General features: G+C 38.3%; 1 protein-coding gene across 1 annotated transcript; it reads left to right on the top strand.

Annotated features, from left to right (window-relative positions):
- Nucleotides 1-7,789: 7,789 nt before the first annotated feature.
- LOC145071102 (putative alpha,alpha-trehalose-phosphate synthase [UDP-forming] 10) lies at nucleotides 7,790-11,987 on the top strand. Its single transcript, XM_079018017.1, has 4 exons — nucleotides 7,790-7,939; nucleotides 8,942-10,971; nucleotides 11,050-11,323; nucleotides 11,417-11,987. Exons 2-4 carry the CDS (start codon nucleotides 9,011-9,013, stop codon nucleotides 11,741-11,743), a joined length of 2,562 nt encoding a protein of 853 aa, XP_078874143.1. The 5' UTR covers nucleotides 7,790-7,939; nucleotides 8,942-9,010; the 3' UTR covers nucleotides 11,744-11,987.
- The last annotated feature ends 10,386 nt before the right edge of the window (nucleotides 11,988-22,373 follow it).

Genomic DNA, 22,373 nt, shown 5'->3' with positions numbered 1-22,373 from the left:
GCTAAAACTCAAGTAAACACACACCCACTCAATAAGATAACGCACACAAGGCGGCACATGGCGGCAGCCACCACCTCACGGTGGTGGCAGTGGTGGTTCTCGATGGCAGTGGTTCCTTTGGCTTCCAACACACAGCAACACCACACACACCCATAAATACACCCACAGCCACCTCTTGTGGGGGCTGGTGGCGGCGGAATAAGGTAGAAACGGGCGACATAGCGATGTTAATAACGACAGCCACCATGGCTAGCCGCCATGGTGGTTCTTCTCAGTTGCCGGCCAACAACCCAACACGTCATAGATCTGGAAACGGCCTCCCGCCAGGTGGCGCATGACGAGCAGCAGCAGCAATGACCTTGGCAGCCGGCGACAGGTAATGCAAAGGTGAAAGAAGGTGGAAGTCAGACAAAAGGCGGAGGCTGGGGTAGACGTCAGAATCACAGCGACGAAACACCGGGACAACAGCTATTGCTCATCGTCGCCTGCAACGGAACAGTAGCAGCATTGACGCTGACTGTCGGGGATATCGATGTTTGCATGGCAGAGTAGCAGCGGCAGTCGGCTGGACTCGCCGGATCGAAACAACGAGTGAAGGGCGTCGGTTGGAGGGGGGTATAAGGTGGGTGACGGCTGGAGTGTTGAGGAGCATTTAGGGTTAGGGTTAGATGGTTATGAAACTATATACCCGGTTCCTTAAGCTCTTTCCCATAACTACAGAAGTGGCCCCTCCTCCTATATTCATTTCAAATAAAGTCCGAAATTTACACTTCAGCCCCTGACTCCATAAAATTCTTTCAATATAAGTCCAGAATTTACTCTTTAAACTCCAATCATTTAAGATCCTTTCAAATTAAGTCCAATATTATCCTTTAACCCCCGCAACTAACATTCCAATAATTATTAATTGATTTTGGACTATAAAAAAATATACAACAATAATAAAATTACTTTCCGGGACCCTTGCTTTATTATTTAATTACTCCATAAAAATCGGGATGTTACAACTCTCCCCCACTTAAATTTGATTTCGTCCTCGAAATCGTTTCTTATCATTCCTTACACACCAAACAACTTGAACTACTTGGCTACAATCCTGAACATAACCCTAGCCTTTCCAAGGCAATCGTAACCAACCCTCTCAGGGCTCTAAAACCTAGAGATAAACGAATCCATTACAATATGATCACGTTTACTCAATCCGAAACCTGAAATCTCGAGATACCCAATAATTATTGTTGATCCCAATCCACCTGAAGACCCAATTCGTCAATACCGCCCTAAGCGCAGAAACTGTCTGAACACTGATCTGCCTGAAGCAGTAAGCTGCCACACGGCTACTTCCCATAACCTATCGAGACCTCTTCGGTCTCAATTCATTCACCAATCATATGACATATCGGGTTCCTGCCCGGTCGTGGAGTTAAAGGACTCCCACATAGTTGTTTCATTCGACTTCTGAACAAAATCCTTATCTGGAACTAGTTGCCACTAGTTATCATGTCACTGAGGCCCTAATAGCCTTCTGATCCAACCGATCGGATCCATGCGTCGAATATCGTCGTTACCAACCCATGACTAAAAGCGATTGCTACATGACTAATGGTAGCCTGACATCACACGCAACCTTAAGTAATCCATTGCTCCCTTGGTCTCATAATTGTAGTGGCGTTCCTACAGTCTTATCACTAGCTTAACTAGGTCTAATCCGGTTCCCAGAACTTGAACGACAGAACATTCTAATCCCAAGCCTTCTTAGAACTGATGAATATCCATTCAGATCTATTCTCAGTCCCCACTGGAGTACTACCTGATCCAAGCAGATTAATCCTATGAGACATTCCGAACTGATGAGATCACCAAGATCCTCTGTACTCCATCCGATTTCTAATAACCACTTCCGATCAATCCAAAAATACACCGGAGTTTTCAGCCTACTCCAGCAACATGTTCAATACTTGGGAACAGTTCTACTGATTCATACAGCATAGCAGCATTATCAATACCCGTACATAAATCTACAAACACATACAGAGTCTTCAGCATGACTGGACCGCCTCAGCAGGCCTTCAGTCATTTGGACCACTCTGAACAGTTGAGCATCTCCTTGGACCACCCCTGGTGATCCTTTCCATACAGACTGCCCTCCGCCACTTAGGGTTTCGAAATCCTGATCAATTTCATGGATTCTAACCCCGGCTTAACCCTAGGCCTCATGTCGATCGTCCATCCCCTCATAAATCCGTGGTCTGTTCCCTGACCTGCATGTCTACCGCATATGCTAATAACCCGCACACATGTGCTGAATGTACTGCCGAGTCCTGACAGCTATCAAAACCCTCACCCTATCAATCCAAAACCTTCATAGTCGAGCACACCCTTGGCCGAATACTCGAACTGAACACCATTCGTGACTAGAACTCCAACCTGGTTTCCCGACTTCTGCTATCAATCACCTAGAAACGTGATACACATGCTCAGGAGTTTTACTGAACTCCCAATTCACACAACCCACAAACCAAACAGCCACTTAGGTTATCTTCCTTCATGACAATGATGTGGAACTTATCCTATTTCCAAAACCAATCTTGCCTCTATATCAGAGGAAAATTCTCCCCCACTTAGATTCGACTAAGTCTTCACCATACATGAAGGAGAATTTCCAATCTTTCTCACTACCAACGATCGATCCAAATACAACCAACTCTTACCAATTTGTCACACCCCAAAACCGAGAACGGTGGAAACGTTCTGGGGCGGAGGACATCATGTAATGTATCACAACAATGTAAAGTAGTAAACAAGCAACAACATCATCCATTGCATTAATAGTATAATTTTAATTACAAGCGTGTTCTTTCATAGTATAAGACAACATAATGACTAATCAAAATAAAAGAGGAGTCGTGATTTCTCCGTCTTCATAAAACCTGGTCGTCGTACCTGTCTATTTGTGACCTGAGAATACAAGTTATTTTGAAAGCGAGTGTCAGCCAAAAGTTGGTGAATCTTCGGTTGGTCATAAATTCTTCGTTATAACTTGGATTTTAGGGTTCTTTATATGTACGAAAACCTTGATACGATTCCTACTACTTTATTTAACCCAAACAAGATTTTAGGAAAGTTAAATTTTGACCTAAATTTGACTTGTGTTCCATCATATTGTCTCGAAATATCGAGTTGTCACACAATTAGTGCTCCATTACCAGCCAATCCCCAGTGATCACACACTTCTAACAACTAGCTGAACACTTTCTGAATCCCAGGGACACCAACAGTCCCCAAGGCTCGAATGATCCCACTCCCAAATCTTAAATTCCAAAGATAGATACTCCAACTAATGCCTCACCAACGAGCCACTTCCCTTGGTGTTTACATCCGCCAATCAATAACGCTTACTAAAACCACTGAATCCTGACAATGTTGAATAACCATCATGTGCTACCCTATCCGCAGACCTCCCATATAATACCCTTCTTCCCAAGGTGCTCCAGCAAATCTCCCGCTCTCGGCTCTAGAAATCATATCATTCAGGGCCTCGCACCCTGACTCACTCACCAACTCAATCATCCACAGTTGAACTGTAGTAGTTGAAACAACCTTTTCCCTAAACCAGGCTACAACCACTCCCAAGACATAGTCTACAATCCCGAAAGTACAATAGATCACACAATCAGTCCTTACCGTCCGATACAAGAGATCCAAGGCGAAATAGACCTCCAAAATACTTATGCCACATCGACCCACCTGCGCTTACCCGCGCTAAACCATGGTCGCCAATCCCAGTGACCAACTAACCCCGAGTTAGAATACAACCTGATCCTGGGGTCACAAGCCTGCTTAATTCTTCAAGCTCGTAAACTGAAAGGGCATAATCCTTGCCCTAGAAAACGACATTCCAATCCTATCAATAAACCATTTTTAATTCCAGTTGCATAACTCCAGGTGAACACAATCATTACTCCTTTTCGGAGTCCCCGCGACTCACATCCGGCCTCGAGCAAAACCCCCTAGCAAAACCCCCGAGCCTCAAATCTAGAAACTAAGGTGTTATCCTCTCCCGCTCACCCGCGGAAATATAATGAGTACAAATTGTCTTCCTGATCCCAGATAACTGTAGCCCACTTCTCATCAGAATATGTCCCAGTAACAAGTCCCGATACTGAAAAGCTCGACCAGCTCCTCCCCCTGTCGTCGTTACAGCTGTTGAAGCTGTTGCGGCAGCCGTCTCAACAATGGCTACATAGCGCTCATCAAGATATTCAACCATGGCGGTCTTGATAGACCCAAACATCTCCGGAATAATATAAAATTTGCATGTCATAAACTGCGTGTCATAAAAACTCTAAAGGCATGGATAATAAATATGCGAGTCATAAAATCTGTTAAGCGTACATCATAAACTGAATAATATGAAATTTTCCAATCGCGTGTCATAAAACAGCTGTCACAAGTTTGCAATGGAAATGTTATTATCGATAAAGGGACGCGAAATTTGCGTAAATCCGTTAATGCTCTAATGAGACACCTTCCTTCACCGTACCTACCTAGCGTACACCGTAAGTCCTATAGTTATAACCAGAGTCTCCTGGAGGGAGAGCGAGGTAATTGTGTATAGATCTATACGGGTTTGACACCCCCACACCCGAGTTGTTCGCTACAGCTAGACGGGGCAGTATAGGTGACAAATATCTTACCGAAACCGACACCTGAAGAACGTCATGACAGACATATCAGTCACATCAAGCCTGGTTGTAACGACTCACATAGGGATTAACAACGTTATTTTGGATTTACAGGAAATATACACTTCACTGGTTTTTTTTTATAAAATACAAAACTACGCTTTTTTTGTACACTATTATCACCACTCCGGTCTTAGGGATTAAGACTACAATTTTTCATACAAAAGAAAATATTGGATTTTTTGGGAATCTACACTTTACAACTTCAAACAAAGAGAAAACAAAGGACATGCATGCAATTATTCACAGTTTTTGAACGAGACATACAAACCACTTTTCACGAAAAATATCGGCTTTTCCGGAGTCCTACAAATTATTAGAAACAAAGATGTTACAAACCTTTTTCTTACAAAAATGCTTATGAACTCACCAACATTCAATGTTGACGATTTTCAAATGACTTGTATTCTCAGGGAACCATTAAGCAGGTACCTAGGAACCGGATTCGTTGCATTTTGAAATTTCATACATTATGTCATTTTTGTGTAACTTCATGAACATATACAATTTCTAAACAATGTATGTTGGTATCTTTTAAATGTATGTTGTTTGGTTGCTAAGTTTCATTGATATTCCATTGTTATGATACTATACAATAACGTCATCTGCCCCCGGATGTTTCCATCTTCCTGGTTCGGGGTGTGACAGATGGGTATAAATTACATCATGCATTGCATTCTCTCATTTTATGATGATTATATGTATTTATGCATTCTGTGAATTTTAAGGTGAAACGAGTAAAAGCGTTTAACTAAGAGATTTTAAAAAGAAGAAATTAAAAAGATTTAACAAAGAGGTTTATTTATAATTAAGAGTTCAAGCTTTTTAAATAGAAAAAAACATAATGAGTTATTTCTAAGAGTTTTGAAATATCAAAGTAATTAAAATTTTCAGTCAAAAAATTAAGATTTAGGATAAACTTTACTAAAGAGTTAAAGGATTAATTTCATAGAGTTTTCTAAAGAGTAAACAATGAATGTTTTATTTAAATAAAAGAGTTGAATGTTTTCAATGAGTTTTCAATAGATCTTAGGGGATACATCATAGGTCGATGAACCATTCATATCTTGACTACAAACATGACGAAATCCCAATAATACTCACTAACATTCCTAATGCCTAACCTACGATTTCAACATATATTCAAGTGCGAGTTGAGACCAAGACTTAGAGGGTTCGAAATATTTTGAAAGCAAGTAGTGGTATCTTATCTTATGTAATGATATTCAACTTGATAACCCTCCTCTAAAACATTTTTAAAGAACTAAAACTGTTTTGTTAAGACTTTTGGGACCATATTTCTGGCTTTCTGCGAATGATGATTTTTACTTTAAAAAGTAATTTAAATGGTTTTAAAAATATAAAACCTGAGTATGGGTGTTTCAAGTGTCATTTACCATTTGTCATGAGCTCCTTTGGCCATCATTTTATATGAGATGGACATACGATTAATATGGCAAAAGTTGACAGTGTCGTCTGCCATGAGTCCTGTATATTCTTTCATCGGTGGTGAGTTGGCTTTATGAGAATGACAATGGATGAGAATAATTGGATGCATTACATTTTATATATGTTATAACACTAGTTGTGAGACTCGTATGTTATACGAGTTGGATAAATACATATATATATATATATATATATATATATATATATATATATATATGAAGGTTTAAACAAAAATTTATTTAAATTTGAAATTTAAAATTTAAATTTAAAAGAAACATATTAAATACTATATGAGTTGTAATATTGTAATTTATTGGTTATTTTTAATTAAAACAATTATTAATTAAGGTGTAAATATGATGTGTTAATTAAGAAAGATAAAAAAAATGAGAAAATGACAAAAAGAAAAAAATATTTATTCAAAAATACCACAAAATAATAAGTATGAAAATTCATGAAAGATTGATATATGACAAAAAAAAAAAAAACTTTATTTATTAAGAATGATTTGTTTACCCCTTTAACCAGAAATTGTAGGAGGTATACGTCCATTTTGGAAATATTATTGATAAAGTATATCTTTTGGGAATATTAGACCCCCTTTTGCCTTACTTAAATGAATCAACCTCAGAAACTCATTAAGCAAAATCAATTGCCTTTCTTATTTTAATATGTGTTAAGATTGAAGGATTTATTTGAGGTGCAAAATATTTAGAAGACCAAGACCCCACTTTGTGGGTAGCTTAGGTCTTTGTTTTGATACGTATTGACACCTCAAGTTAAAAAAAACAACGAAACATTTTAAACTGTTTTGGTACCGATATTTCTGCAATCATTTTAAACTTTAATAAACTTTGAATTAAAATATGTATATTGATATTTGAAATCACCCGATGATGGGTGTTGCAATATATTTGCTCTACAACCGAACACACGTCTCTAGAACCCTCCAACCATCCACAACGTGAGTCAAAACCCTATAGTGAAGAACAAAGACTACCATTATAACTATATTTAGGGGTATTTGGCTTATTTTTTAGAGAGCAAAAAGACTTTTACAAAAAGATAGAACGGAAAAAAATGTTTGGTAAAAATACTTTAAAAGCAACTTTTAGGATTGAGATAGAAAAAAACTGACTTTTTAGAAAAGTCAAGAAATCCTAGTTTTTTTTGTAACTTTTGCTTTCTGAAAAGATAAGTGAAAAACCCCCCTTATTCTTCATTATCATAGTAAGAAAACAAAGACAACCGGATCACGATTATTAGACACTCTACATGACATAAAGTTCTCAGCTTGTGACGAGTCGACAAAAAAAATATGCTTGTTTATATAAATATAAAGATATACATGAATAGCCTTTTAGAAACTTGTTTATAAGATCAATACACTATTTATTATTATTTATGAAAAGAATAAATACATGAAGTAACGCAACATTTTATGAAAAGATGCATAAAAATGGCAAAACTCGGTTATGATATTAGGCAGAAGGGTATTTAAGTAATACGACACATAAAACCTGGTTGTTAAACCATGGTTAAGCAGTGGAAACTAACCGCGGTTAAGTGGTGGCAACTTTATCCTCTTTCTCTCTCTACAATGTCATTAACCCTCTCCTCAAACCCAAAATTCTCTCTCGCCTCTCTCGTTTCCATCTAACGCCGGAAAATCTCTCTCATCGCCGTTCAACGTCAGCGGTTACATCCGCCATCGACAACAACCGTTTTCCGAACCTCGTTTCACAGTAAGTTTTGTCATGATTCAAGTTCTCTCTCCATATCTCTCCCCCTATATCTGATATTCTGATCTGTTATTGATTTTTTTTAAATTTCAATCCGGTGCTCCGTTTACTTGCATATTGTTGCTGTTTGATTCTGTTTTTCAGTTGTGAACAAATCATCATTTTCATTTTTGGAGGGAATTGATAATCGAAAAGTTTGTTAGTAGATCGGTGTTTGTGTTTTGAATTATTATTGCAGACAAGGCAAGGAGGTTTTGCCTATTTAGTAAATGTTTTAAATTCGATTTCAACAAAAGCTAAGAACAAAACTACAAGAATAACTGTAGTCTATTATGGTTGAATACTCATTTCAATCAAATCAAACGTGTTTGTGTGTGTTTTGCACTTTGAATACATAATCATACCATTCCATTTTAATGGTTCTGGAAAATCTGTCACCAGTTATTTAAAAACAGTAAGATTTATATTGTTTTGGGGTGTACTTGTAGGATTCTGATGAGTTGAAACCAGTCTAAAGCTTTGCAATTGATATTATTGGTTCAGTGAAGATCTATTTGTACTTTCTATTTTGTTTTTGTACCCTAGTTGACATTAATAATGCTCCCATGTCCCCATCTTTTCTTAAGATTTGAATGTTCTGAGTTTTGACCTATAATCTGTAGCTTCTATATGTGAAATCTTGAAGTCAACTTCTTTTGCAAATTTAGGTTCACATTGTTCTACATTGCAGCAGATATCAAGTCAAATATATCCAACCATTTTCTTTCAGATTTTTATCCTATGTAAAATTTGAAGTCTGCAACCCATCTGCTTGACATTAAAACTGAAATTGTTGCTGTTTTTCTTCATTTTTTTGTAGTATAGAGAGCATATTTTCTGGTAACAATTAGGGGAAATGTTGATAATTACATGATAAACTTTCTTCCTATTGCAACATACATTTTGCTTCAACAATTGCCCATTTTACCCTTTTACAGCATCATTCTTGTGTTATATGTTTTGCAGGATCATTGTACGAGATAAACAACAAAACTGTATGATCAAGTAATAATTGCTGCTATATATATACAAATAATGGCATCAAAATCATCTTCAAACATTTTGGATTTGGTTCCTGATAATCTACTAGACATGCCTCAAACACCCAGAGGTCTTCCACGTGTCATAACTGGAATCATCAATGAACAAGATGGTGATTCAGATATCTCATCTAATTATCGTGAAAGAAAAATCATAGTCTCAAATATGTTACCATTACACATCCAACGAGACCCAGATACCCTAAAGTTAACCTTCAGTTTCGATGAAGACTCCTTATATTACCAACTAAAAGACGGATTTACCCCTGAGACTGAGATTATTTACGTGGGTTCACTCAAGGTCGAAGTAGACATTAGTGAGCAAGAAGAAGTCGCTCAAAAACTACTCGATGAATTCAACTGTGTCCCCACTTTTCTCCCTCACGATCTTAACAAAAAATTCTACTCTGGTTTCTGTAAACAACAACTATGGCCACTTTTTCACTACATGCTGCCCATCTGCCCGGATCATGCTGACCGATTTGACCGAGTTCTTTGGCAAGCTTACGTGTCAGCAAACAAGATTTTTGCCGATAAAGTTATGGAGATTGCAGATCCGGAATACGATTACATCTGGATTCATGATTATCATCTCATGATCTTACCAACATTTTTAAGAAAACGTTACAATCGAGTGAAATTAGGGTTTTTCCTCCATAGCCCTTTTCCCTCTTCTGAAATCTACAGAACTTTACCTGTGAGAGATGAAATTCTCAAAGGACTTCTCAATTCCGACTTAATCGGATTCCATACTTTCGATTACGCTCGTCATTTCCTTTCCTGTTGCAGTCGAATGATGGGATTGGATTACGAATCCAAACGTGGACATATCGGACTCGATTACTTTGGTCGAACTGTTTACATCAAGATTCTCCCTGTTGGAATCCACATGGGGAGATTGGAATCGGTTTTGAATCTTCCAATTACGTTACAAAAAGTCAAAGAAATCGCACAGCGTTACAAGGGTAAAAAGGTAATTGTCGGGATTGACGACATGGATATCTTCAAAGGAATAAGTCTCAAGCTCCTCGCGTTTGAATACCTCTTAAATCATCATCCTGTTCTTCAAGGTAACATCGTTCTAATCCAAATCGTGAATCCGGAAAGAAGTTCAGGAAAAGATGTACAAGAAGCGAAACGCGAAACTTATTTGATAGTAAACCGGATCAATGAACAATTCGGGTCGCCCGATTACAAACCCGTGGTTCTAATTGACCGACCCGTTGCCCGTTGGGAAAAATCCGCTTACTATTCAATGGCGGATTGCTGCATAGTCAACGCAGTTCGTGACGGAATGAATTTAGTCCCGTATAAATACATCGTCTGCCGACAACATTCCCCGTATTTCGATGAAATCAAGGAACATGAAAATGAAAAACCTCGTACAAGTATGTTAGTTGTGTCGGAGTTTATCGGGTGTTCCCCGTCTCTAAGTGGGGCAATCCGGGTCAACCCGTGGGACATCGAATCAGTTGCCGGAGCTATAACTTCCGCCATAACAATGAAAGAACCCGAAAAGCAATTAAGACACGAAAAACATTATCGTTACGTCAGCTCACATGACGTGTCATATTGGGGTCGTAGTTTCATGCAAGATCTAGAAAGAGCTTCGAAAGATCATTATAACAAACGGTGTTGGGGAATCGGGTTTGGACTCGGGTTTCGGGTCGTTTCTCTTTCTCCTAGTTTTAGAAAACTATCTCCTAATTACATCGTTTCCGCGTATAAAAAATCCAGCAGAAGAGCGATCTTTTTGGATTACGACGGAACCCTAGTTTCTCAATCGGCGATTGTAAAATCTCCCGGCGATGAAATTATAAATATTTTGAGTATTTTATGTAACGATTTAAAGAACACGGTGTTTATCGTTAGTGGAAGAGGGAGAAAATCTTTGGCTGAGTGGCTTGCGCCGTGTGAGCGGCTAGGGTTAGCCGCCGAACATGGGTATTTCACAAGGTAAAATTTAAATTTAAATTTATTTATATAAAGTTTTGGGATTATTTAATTTATCTTTATTATTATTTTATTCGGAAGGTGGAGTAGGGGTTGTGAGTGGGAATCTAGCCTTCCGTGTACAGATCTTGAATGGATAGAGGTGGCTGAACCGGTGATGAGACAGTATACAGAAGCAACCGACGGTTCAAATATTGAAATTAAAGAATCCGGTTTAGTTTGGCACCACCAAGACGCCGACCCGGATTTCGGTTCTTGCCAAGCAAAAGAGCTACTAATCCATTTGGAAAACGTGCTTGCTAATGAACCGGCTGTGGTCAAACGTGGTCAACACATAGTTGAAGTTAAACCACAGGTGAAAATTGAAATCACAATTATAACTGAGATCCCCATTTTTTTCATGTTTGAAAAGACGAGGGGGTGAATTTGAGCATTTTTGATTTTGCAGGGGGTGACGAAGGGACTAGTGGCGGAGAAAATTCTATCAACAATGGTGGAGAAAGGAGAGAGGCCGGATTTCGTGATGTGTATTGGAGATGATCGATCAGATGAAGATATGTTTGAAAGTATTAGAAATACGGTTTTGAATGCTTCGTTGAGTTGCGTGACTCCCGAAATATTCGCATGTACGGTTGGACGGAAGCCCAGTAAGGCCAAATATTATTTGGATGATACCGCCGATGTTATAAAGTTGTTGGCTGGCCTTGCTAATGCTTCTGATCCAAAACCCGGAAGTATCCCACGTTTTCAGGTTACCTTTGATGCTCTTTTTTGAAATCTTGCCACGTGTACAGTTTAAAAAAAAAAAAGGAAAAACTTTTAGGGTTTAGGATTGAAATATTGATCTTTGATATTTGACATGATCTGGACTCTGTGTGCATATTCTGAATTGGGTTTGGGTTTTTCTATTTAGTAATGGGCCTTGAAGTAACACAAGGCTCATTTTTTTTTGATTAATTATGTATAGTTGATAGGTACTGTTTTGGTTTTTTTTTATGAAAGCTTACTTTTATGAGATATGTTATATGCTTTGATACTATGGAGGATGAAAAGGGGTTTGAAAATGAAAAGGGTTATCCACTATAGAATTTCCAAAAGCTAAATAAATGTGACACGTATCTTATATTTGAAGATTTAAAGCATCAATCCCCACAAGGCCACAAGTTGTTAACAAGGGAATCCAATGTATTTATTTCCCAATCTGGTAGGTGGTTTCCAACTTTGTGATTGCGTAACTTGCAACTCGTTATAGTATATCAAATATTGAAGAGTAAATTACTGAAATTGTCCCTATGGTTTGGTCAAAATTACACGTTTGGTCCCTAACTTTTATTTTGCATTCGGATGGTCCATGTGGTTTGATTTTGTTGCGTTTTTCGTCCTTATGGTTTGGTCAAAATTGCACGTTTGGTCCCTAATTTTTTGTGTGTAAGGGACGAAAAACGCAACAAAATCAAACCACAAGGACCATCCGAGTGCCAAAGAAAAGTTAGGGACCAAATATACAATTTTAACCAAACCATAGGAACGATTTCAGTAATTTACTCAATATTGAAATTGTAAAATGAATAAATTAGACATGTATTGTGTTCTAATTCTTCTAGAGGTAATATCTACAAAATTTGGAGTTAAAATCTAATGTAATTTTATTAAGTATGATTAGGTTCTAACTTCTAACACTTGGGTTACTTTTAGACATGGGCATGATATGAATATTGACCATAGTTCTTTCACTTCTTATTTCCCATAAAGGAGCAATCATCTATCTTTTTCATCATGCACATTCCCAAAAGCTTCTTCTAGTTAAGAGATAATGAGTGCGAGGAATATACTTGAATTATTGTTAAAGAAGGATAAGTTTCTTAGCTCGTACTTTTTAAAGTTTTGTTGCAAATCATTTATTGTATTTATTGAAATACAAAGAAGTAGAACCACCATCAATGTGAAATCAAATGGTATGAAACACCATACACTTGATTCGTATTTGAATCCCATAGGCTTCAACATTGGTTTGAACTTTCAAAATGAAAGAAGGATTTATTTTTTTGGATCAATTATATGTTAATTTTTTGGATCATTTATATGTTAATTATACTTTTAATCGACCAATAAAAGTTTTTTGAGTTCTCATCACGCCATTGGTATAGATTTCAACCGGATGATCATACAATATTGCATGCCACAGCGGATGTCATGTCTATTGGATACCATGTTGGTCACCATGTATGATTTAGTACCAGTTTACTATATCACATTGAAACAAAACAGTTCCAAATATATTTTGGGTACAAAGAGAAGAAAAAAAGACCCTTAAAATATACAAATTTCATTAATTTTTTATAACAACTCAATCAAAAGAAAACTATTTATACTAATTCTAAATATATGGATTACAAAAATCCATATATTTAAAGAAAATATTTCTTCGAGCTTTTTGAGGTTACAAAAATTATTAATGATATCTTCAATATTGATCTTGTCTAACATATCATTAATAAAATCCATAAAAAAATTTAGGCCCCTTTAAAAGATGGGTCATGGATAGCTACCCTTATCGTTATCGCTCATCCTTTGGGACGAGCCTGAGTAGAAAATCGCACAATTTCATCATTGCTGGAAAAAAAACGATAGCGACTTGGTAAGACATATGAAAAATATAGTGGATAACATATTGATCAATGTTCGAGGCCTGATACTATTCAGCCTCTGTGGTCATGAAGGTTCGTCTGCAGTGACTCCAGAGCATGAGCCACAATCTCATGTTCGCAGTGGGAGATTATTCGTTGCACGAAAGATATACAAAAACCCTCGAGCTCCATTTTCAAAAAAAAATTACAAAAACCATGTTGTATACGCTTTTGTTTTGGCCAAAAACCTCGATATGCTCACACTAATTCGATTATTACGTGAAACCTTTGAATTCGTAAAATACGAAAAATTATATTGCAGCAGTGCTTTTACTTTATTTCATTTCATGGAGCACACTTTAATTGAATGGACCAATGTCTTTCATGCTCAAATTTTTTTTCAGCCATCGATGGTGATATATCATACTTTTGTAATACAAGAAGTTTGTCTTTTTTTAGCTAATAACGAAAATACTAAAAATAGAAAGATAATATTAAAAGAATAAGAAAAGTTAGAAAAAAATTAATGTGTTATCTCATAATACTTAAAAAAAAAATTAGTGTTTTACGTTTAGATAATACAATAAAATTAGTTGCATTGCATACCATAAGTAGAACCGAAATAATTACATATCATTGTTTGTTTTTAGACAGTAAATCTCAAATCAGTGTATTAAATGGGTTGATTAAAAAAAGTTATATAAAGATCTAAACATTAAATATTTTTTTAAAAAAAAAACGTTAAATATCAAGGTGTAAATATTAAGTATTTTTTAAAATAAAATTTTAAAATATATACAAAGAAAATGATAAAAAATAAATAATTCAGTGTATACTAATAAAAAACAACAGAAATTAGTATTTATTGGTCATATAACTTTTTTTTAGTTTATCAATGAAAAACAACAAAAGTTGATTATTTTTCCACTTAAACCATTTTACCTAAAATGACAATGAACTTTGAAAGAAACATGTCAATTTTGAATTATATACATTGAGGGAAACATACTAAAATTTAAAAATATAAGGAAACAAATTAATGACATTAATTACTTTCTATAACCTAAAAATTAGAATAGTTAATTAAGAAAATTGAAAATTATTACAAAATGACAATTGGAAAATAAATTCTAAAAATTAACCACAAAATTATATATGTCAAAATGGATGAAAATGTGACAAGTGACAAAAATAATTTTTATTTATTAGAGTAGATTATAATTGCTATCATAAAAAAGTCACCATTTTTTGTATTATTCGACTGCAAATCATTAATTCAAACTAAATCATAAAATATAATGATTTTACTAGACACAAAAATAACATAAAAGTTTTTTAGCACTGAGGAATAATATTTTGGGTTTTCTGAGTTTATTCCTTTAGAAAATCGATCATTTTTGGATTATCTAAAAGAAATGATTATATGTTTTTCATAAACTATTTAATGGCTTTTAAAAGGAAAATCCCCTTTGTTAACCAATGCTGAATCGATGACCTATGTATTGTAAAAGAATTGTGCATTATTCCTACGTATATAAACTTACTAGATAAATATTCACATAATGCATAACTTAAAAATATATAGTTAAATTTTAGAAAATAGATATTATTGAAAATTACTATGTAATTGGCATCAACTTGTAACACCGTAAAAACTAAAACAATTTTTCACATTTTCAAAACATATTTTTCAAACACATTTATTAATAAAATCTCATTGTATCATATCTTTGTTCCACAAGACATTTCCCAAGATCAAAATACATAAAATCTCATGTGTGTGTATGAATCATGCCGACGCCTTCCCCGCGATCATCACTAGTACCTGAAACACATAACACATAACACCGTAAGCATAAAGCTTAGTGAGTTCCCCAAAATACCACTCCAACACATATATTAGTCACTCAAGGCTATAGCTCTGCTGACCCTCTGGTCAGTGTGTCTTAGTGGGACCCTCCAGTCCCAACTCTCTGTGGGCTCTCTAGCCCTAACTTTATGGACCCACTGGTCCTATCTCTGGAAACTCTGAATCATGCATATCACATATCACAATAACACACATAAATAGCATACAAATACACTGGCACGTAATTCAGCAGTATACTAGCACATAACTTTGTTACCATTCTAGGTAAGTATAGTGAGAAGACTCATCTCGGATGTCTCGGTAAATCTCTGACTCGGTAGAAATATGGTCTAACCTCCGCCTAATCACATAAAGTAAATACTCTTATAAACATAACTCTCGAGACTAGACTCAACCCTCTCTTGGCATCCTCAGAAGGGTAGAAGACCATTTTACCCCTCTCTAGACACAAAGACCCCATTGTTGACCAAACCCTCAAAGTCAACAAAGTCAACGATCAAACTTTGACCCGACTCGCCGAGTGCACTTGGGTGACTTGGCGAGTCTACGCGTGTACATTATCCCTTTAGTCCCGCTTGACACGTCGAGTCTTTCCTTTGCTCGACGGGTTACACCTGGCATGAATCGCGGGGCCACCCCGACTTAACTCGCCGAGTCCCATTGTGAACTCGGCGAGTTCTGCCTTGAACTCCAGTCCTCTAATTCCTTCTGACTCACTGAGTCATTCCCCCAACTCGGCAAGTACTCACTGAGTGAACTATGGGGAAACCCTAACCCTACTCGCCAAGCCTAGGGGCTTACGGCCGTCAACTCCCAAGGAGTGGCCTTTGGGCCGTAAACTCCAAGGGAGTAAACTCTTGGACTCCCCCGTAAACCCCTCTTGGCCTTGTATTACTCCCGGGAACCTCTTCTAAGCCCTAAGACCCCGAATCAATGCTAGAATGCCTAAATACTTTAATGAAAAGCATAAAATGATTAATTTCTTGTAAAATACATATTTCATATGACATTAGGGTCTTAAAAGGTGCACAAGTCTTTATTTGGTACAAAACACTCAACCGACACTTTCACCTGATTTACCCGATTCACCCGATTTACGCGATTTCAGGTGAGTTCATACCTCTTTAATGAACCTTTCAAATGTTTTATATGTTTTAAGGGGGGGGGGGGGATACAAGTCAATTATACATGTTTATGGAAATTTATACAAGTCAATTATTCATGTTACGGAAATTAATCACATGTGATTTACTATCTGTAGTGCAAATCACATGTGATTTACCACTATGTTTTATAAAAAGGATTTTCGTTTTCAAAACTATTTTGGATAAATAAACAATTTTCTAAATGTTCCCTTTTGACAAGATTATTAATAAATAAATTCCTTATAAAATGTAACCACACCAATATATTTATATAAGTAAGACTTGAAGGACTTAGGACCGATAGCTCGCCTTATTTCCTGTTCTTGTTTGATTGTGGGCTTAGGGTAGTTGTTTATCCGTCCGACTGTCGTTGATTTCTTAGTTATATATCATATATATTAGTGTTGGATATGAGTATTTTCATTTCATTCGATGTTTAAACCACTAAACTGACAAGAATCATACACACTATGTTAACTATAATAGGTATAGTTAAGGCCACTATTACTCGCTATAGCTACTACTCTACACACTATAATACACTCTACTACGATACTATGAACTAACAAGAGAACGCACTACGAGTTATACAAAAGACTACTGCACTATAATACAAGAGATAGCACTAATCAAGAGATAACACACTAACCCACTACGAGATACTCTATTCGCTACGCACTACGCCCAGAGTCTTCTGACAGGAAGACGATGCTATATGTATAGATCTATACGGGGCAGACGCTATTACATCCCGACTGTTAACTTCAGTCCGAGCCGCGCAGGCCCAGGGATGCCGCTACTTCACTACACTGTGCATGACCGGGAAGGTCATGGGGTCCGCTATTATACACGCTATTGGTATCATACAAGGAATACACTATAACCACACTAAAACACTAAACTAAAGACGAAGTTAATATCCCGAAGTAAACAAGTATTTAACACTAAAGAAAGTTTGCACCACTATTATTGACTTCAGGCATAATCTACTGTATTGCATTACTTATTGGAAATTCACTATTATACTTTTACAATAAATGGTTTTCAAAGATGAAAATGACATGTTTCTTAAAGGTTTTCACTTACAACGTATTTCTGGAAAATATAGGATTTTCTACTACTTATGATTGTAAAGTTGCAGCTTTTCATACTATTGGTTCTAATGCTTTTATACAAAAACTCACACTAAACTCTTATGAACTCACCAGCGTTATGCTGATATTCGTTTTCAAAATAACTTGTATCCTCAGGTCAAAGATAGACACGTACAGATGCAGCATTTTGGAGAAGGTGGAGCATACAAGATCCATCTCTTATTTTTGTATTATTTTTGGTGTTTGCTAAACATTACAAAACACACTTGTAATTAAACTCACTATGTAATGAAATGGTTGTATGTTTCCTGTTTTTACTATTATGCAATTGTGATGATACTGTACATGACGTCCTCCACCCCGAAACGTATTCCGCCGTTATCGGTTTTGGGGTGTGACAGATTGGTATCAAAGCATTGTTTATAGTGAATCAAGTATATCGACCTATAAAAGATATACGAACTATAAACGCATCGGGACTAAAACACTCTGACCAAGAATATATACTGTTAAGTATCTAAAAGATTTAACTAAGTATATATATACACACATCACTATAAAACACAGAAGTCAGTATCACGCTAGAACATAACAAAAGTATTATGATTGTTGGACAACACATTTGGGTTTAGAGACATATAGTCACATTTGGGGGGATGTAGCCTGATCAACTATGTTTTCCTGGGAGTGACTAGCATGTGCCTAAGCTTGGTTGTGGGGTTGCAACAAGTCTAAAAACTTACCAACACTACCACAATAACGATACCATAATAATACTATAGGAGTATTATGTATCTCTAGAACACACGTATGTGATAACAAAAAGGGGTCGTTACTGGTAGGACAATAGTTACTAAGTGGATACACCACAGTTACATGTGACTAGGGCGCTATAGACTCAGAATCTGTAGCCTTTGCTTCATTCCATGTTCTTGTTTGATTGGGGGTCTGAAGTTAGGGTTGCTTATTCGAAGGACTATCTTGCTTCGGTTACATATAATCGGTATGCACTACGCAAGTATTGGGTCGACTAATAACGATTCATCTTATAAGTATCTTAGAGTAGTACGTCTATTAACCTTTCCTTTCCCCTTTCTCGCATAGATAGCATGGTTGGCTTCCACCATCCCGGCGACCCGTATTATCCAAATCAGGGCAATGGAGGATGGCTCGATGAGGAGTCAGATGATGAACACCTGATCCCTTTGGATGATCATCATGCTGAAGGTTTCTCGGATAGCTCCAGCTCCAAGCCAAAAGTTAACAACCAACCTCCTAAAGTTCCGAACCCCAACCCCTGTCCGGCATTTCAAGGTCCCACTCCTATGTGGGCCATATCCTTGCACCGATGGAGCGAGGAGCAGGGCCAACCCTTACCTTACAATGGAGACCGAAGCTTCTACAACATAAGCGAAGGGGGATCAGCAGACCGGGTTCTGCCCATCATGATCTGAAGGATTGCCAGGAATGTCGAGCAGGGTCAAGCTGCTATTGGTCGAGTTGTAGAAGTGGATGCCAACTCGAATCTCAACACGGTTCGCATCCGCCAACTTGAAGAAGCCATGGACAGGACAAGGAGGACCAACGAGGCTCTGCAGCATCAGCTGGCTGCATCCCGAGCCGAAGTTAGGGAACTCCGAGCACGCCAAAGGACTCATGATCGACACCTTCAAGAAGTTATGCGTCAGCTAGCGGATCTGAGGATTCGCCCAACAAGTAACCGTCGCCAGTAGAAGACGTCTAATTACCTCACTCTTTTGTTTAAAGGACTAGCCTTTCCCTTCTATGTTCCGTAGATCTCTTGTCTGTAAACATTCCTAGCTTAAAAATACTCTAACTAGACCTCTAAACTGCCAACATTTTCTTTATGGTTTGATGTAAGACCTACTGTTGGGTCAATTTTCATGAACTTGTGTTACATCATCAATACCAGTATATTGGCAGTTGATTACTCTATTGCTATAACTCTCATTCTGATCTTGGGTTATATTGATTTAATCCACGAAACACTCTATTCACATTTGCACTAGACTCTTACTATTGCTACCATTTCTATGGTTTTCCAGCGAAAGATGCCTCCACGAAAGCGTCCAAACCGAGGAAGACCAGCAACTCAAACCCCTCCTCCACCACCTCCTCCTCCGCAGTTCGATCCGGTGTTGTTCCAAATAGCTGTGACCGCGGCTGTGACAGCAGCCATGGCCCAAAGGAACTCCAGAGACGCAAGCGGTGGTAACTCCAGGTTTGGCGAAGTCCATCAACGAGTGCAGGGATGCACTTATAAGGACTTCATGAACTGTAAACCTACTTTCTTCGATGGAACCGGAGGAATTCTAGCATTATCCTAATGGTTCGAAAGAACCGAAGCCGTATTCGAAATGTGCTCTTGCCCCGAAGAGAGCAAAATCAAGTTCGCAACTGCTACCCTCACCAACAGGGCCTTGACATGGTGGAACGGCCATGTCAGTGCACTCTCCTTGGTTTCAGCCAATGCCATGGGCTGGGACACTTTAAAGGATCTTATGAGGAAGAATACTGCCCTAGGGGTGAAATCCAGAAACTTGAGGAGGAACTCTGGAACCTCAAGATGAAAGGGACTGACATAACAGCCTACACGGCCAGGTTCTGCGACTTGGCGGCTATGTGTCCCAACATGATCCCTTCCGAAAGCAAAAAGATTGAACGGTACATTTGGGGTTTAGTGCCCCCTTATCGAGGAAATGTTCTAGCCTCACGTCCTACCACCTTCGACAGCGCCAAGGAATTGGCCCAGAGTCTGATCAACCATGAAGTCTCTTCCACACCAGCAACAGTAACCACAACTACCACTGCACCACCCGATTCATCTGACAAAAAGAGGAAGTGATGGGATAAGAAGAAAGGCAAGAAAACTCAAACCTCCTCCAAGGACCAGCAAATCGTGGCGGTCCATGCTGCCACTACTCCAGCCACTCCTGCACCACCAAAAGCTTATAGTGGGAATCTACCCAAATGTCCCAAATGTCCTTTCCACCACCACGGCCCCTGCCGTGAATTGCAGTGTTCCAACTGCGGTCGGAAGGGCCATACGGTGCGATTCTGCAAGGCCCCTCCCAAACCTATCTCGCAAGTTCCCGATTCGGGAGTGACCCCGACGTGTTATGGCTGCGGCGAAGCTGGTCATTTTAAGAAGAACTGTCCGAAGGCTACAAATGATGGGGGAACTGGAAGGTTACTCGCTATCGGTCACAATGAAGCGGTAGCGGATCCCACAGTGGTCACGGGTATGTTTCTTCTCAACAACTCTTATGCCTGTGTCTTATTCGATAGTGGTGCAGAAAGAAGCTTCATAAACCAAAACTTTAAACACTTACTCAAACAAACTCCTCAACCACTAAAAGAAACATTCGTCGTAGAAATGGATAACGGGAAGACTGAAAGCTCTAACGAAATCTACATAGGTTGTACCCTCATGTTAGACGATCACCCATTTCCAATCGATCTTATACTAGTCTCAATCAAAAATTTCGATGTCATTGTTGGTATGGACTGGTTGAGTCTTCATCGCGCCGATATCCTATGCTCCGACAAAGCCATTCGTCTGAATCTTCCAAATCACGAAACCCTATTGATCTATGGAGATAAACCCGGTATGAGCCTTCGTATCATCTCCATTATTCAGGCTTAGAAATACTTACGCAAGGAATATCGCGCCTTTCTTGCTCACGTCGTCGACTCTAGCCAGAAATCGAAAGATCCAAAGGATATTCCCGTTGTATGCGAATTCCCTGATGTTTTCCCAGAGGATCTTCCGGGTCTACCTCCCAAACGTCAAGTTGAGTTCAGAATCGACCTAGTCCTAGGAGCTACTCCCGTAGCTAAGTCGCCCTATCGTCTAGTGCCCGCCGAAATGCAAGAACTATCCGGTCAACTCAACGAACTACTCAACAAGGGTTTTATAAGACCAAGTTTCTCACCTTGGGGAGCTCCGGTCTTATTCGTGAAGAAGAAGGATGGGTCGTTTCGGATGTCCATCAATTATAGAGAACTCAACAAACTCACAGTCAAAAATCGTTATCCTCTCCCTCGTATCGACGATCTATTCGACCAACTGCAAGGAGCAAGTTACTTCTCCAAGATTGATCTTAGATCCGGGTATCACCAGCTACGGGTGCTTGAGGAAGATGTCCCAAAGACAACCTTCCGAACCCGTTATGGGCATTTTGAGTTTGTAGTGATGCCCTTTGGACTGACTAACGCCCCCGCAATATTCATGGACTTGATAAATAGGGTGTGTCGCCCATATCTAGATCAGTTCGTCATCGTCTTCATTGACGATATACTCGTCTACTCTCGAAGCGAGGAAGAACACAAGGATCACCTACGACGAGTCCTGGAAACGCTGTGATCAGAGAAGTTATATGCGACTCTCTAAGTGCGAGTTTTGGATCCGGAGAGTTGAATTCTTAGGACACGTGGTTAGTGAAGAAGGAATCCACGTGGATCCCTCAAAAATTAAAGCTATTGAGAACTGGTCAGCACCGAAGACGCCTATAGAAATTCGCCAATTTCTAGGCCTCGCTGGCTACTACCGCAGGTTCATCCAAAACTTCTCTCGGATTGCGAAGCCTCTCACCATGTTGACGTAGAAGGGTGTATCATTCGACTGGGAAAAGAAACAGGAGAAGGC

This window comes from Lactuca serriola, chromosome 8, assembly GCF_051521515.1.
Source record: "Lactuca serriola cultivar US96UC23 chromosome 8, Lser_US96UC23_V15, whole genome shotgun sequence".
Lineage (NCBI taxonomy): Eukaryota > Viridiplantae > Streptophyta > Magnoliopsida > Asterales > Asteraceae > Lactuca > Lactuca serriola.
This window is presented reverse-complemented; position numbering and strand designations above follow the sequence as displayed.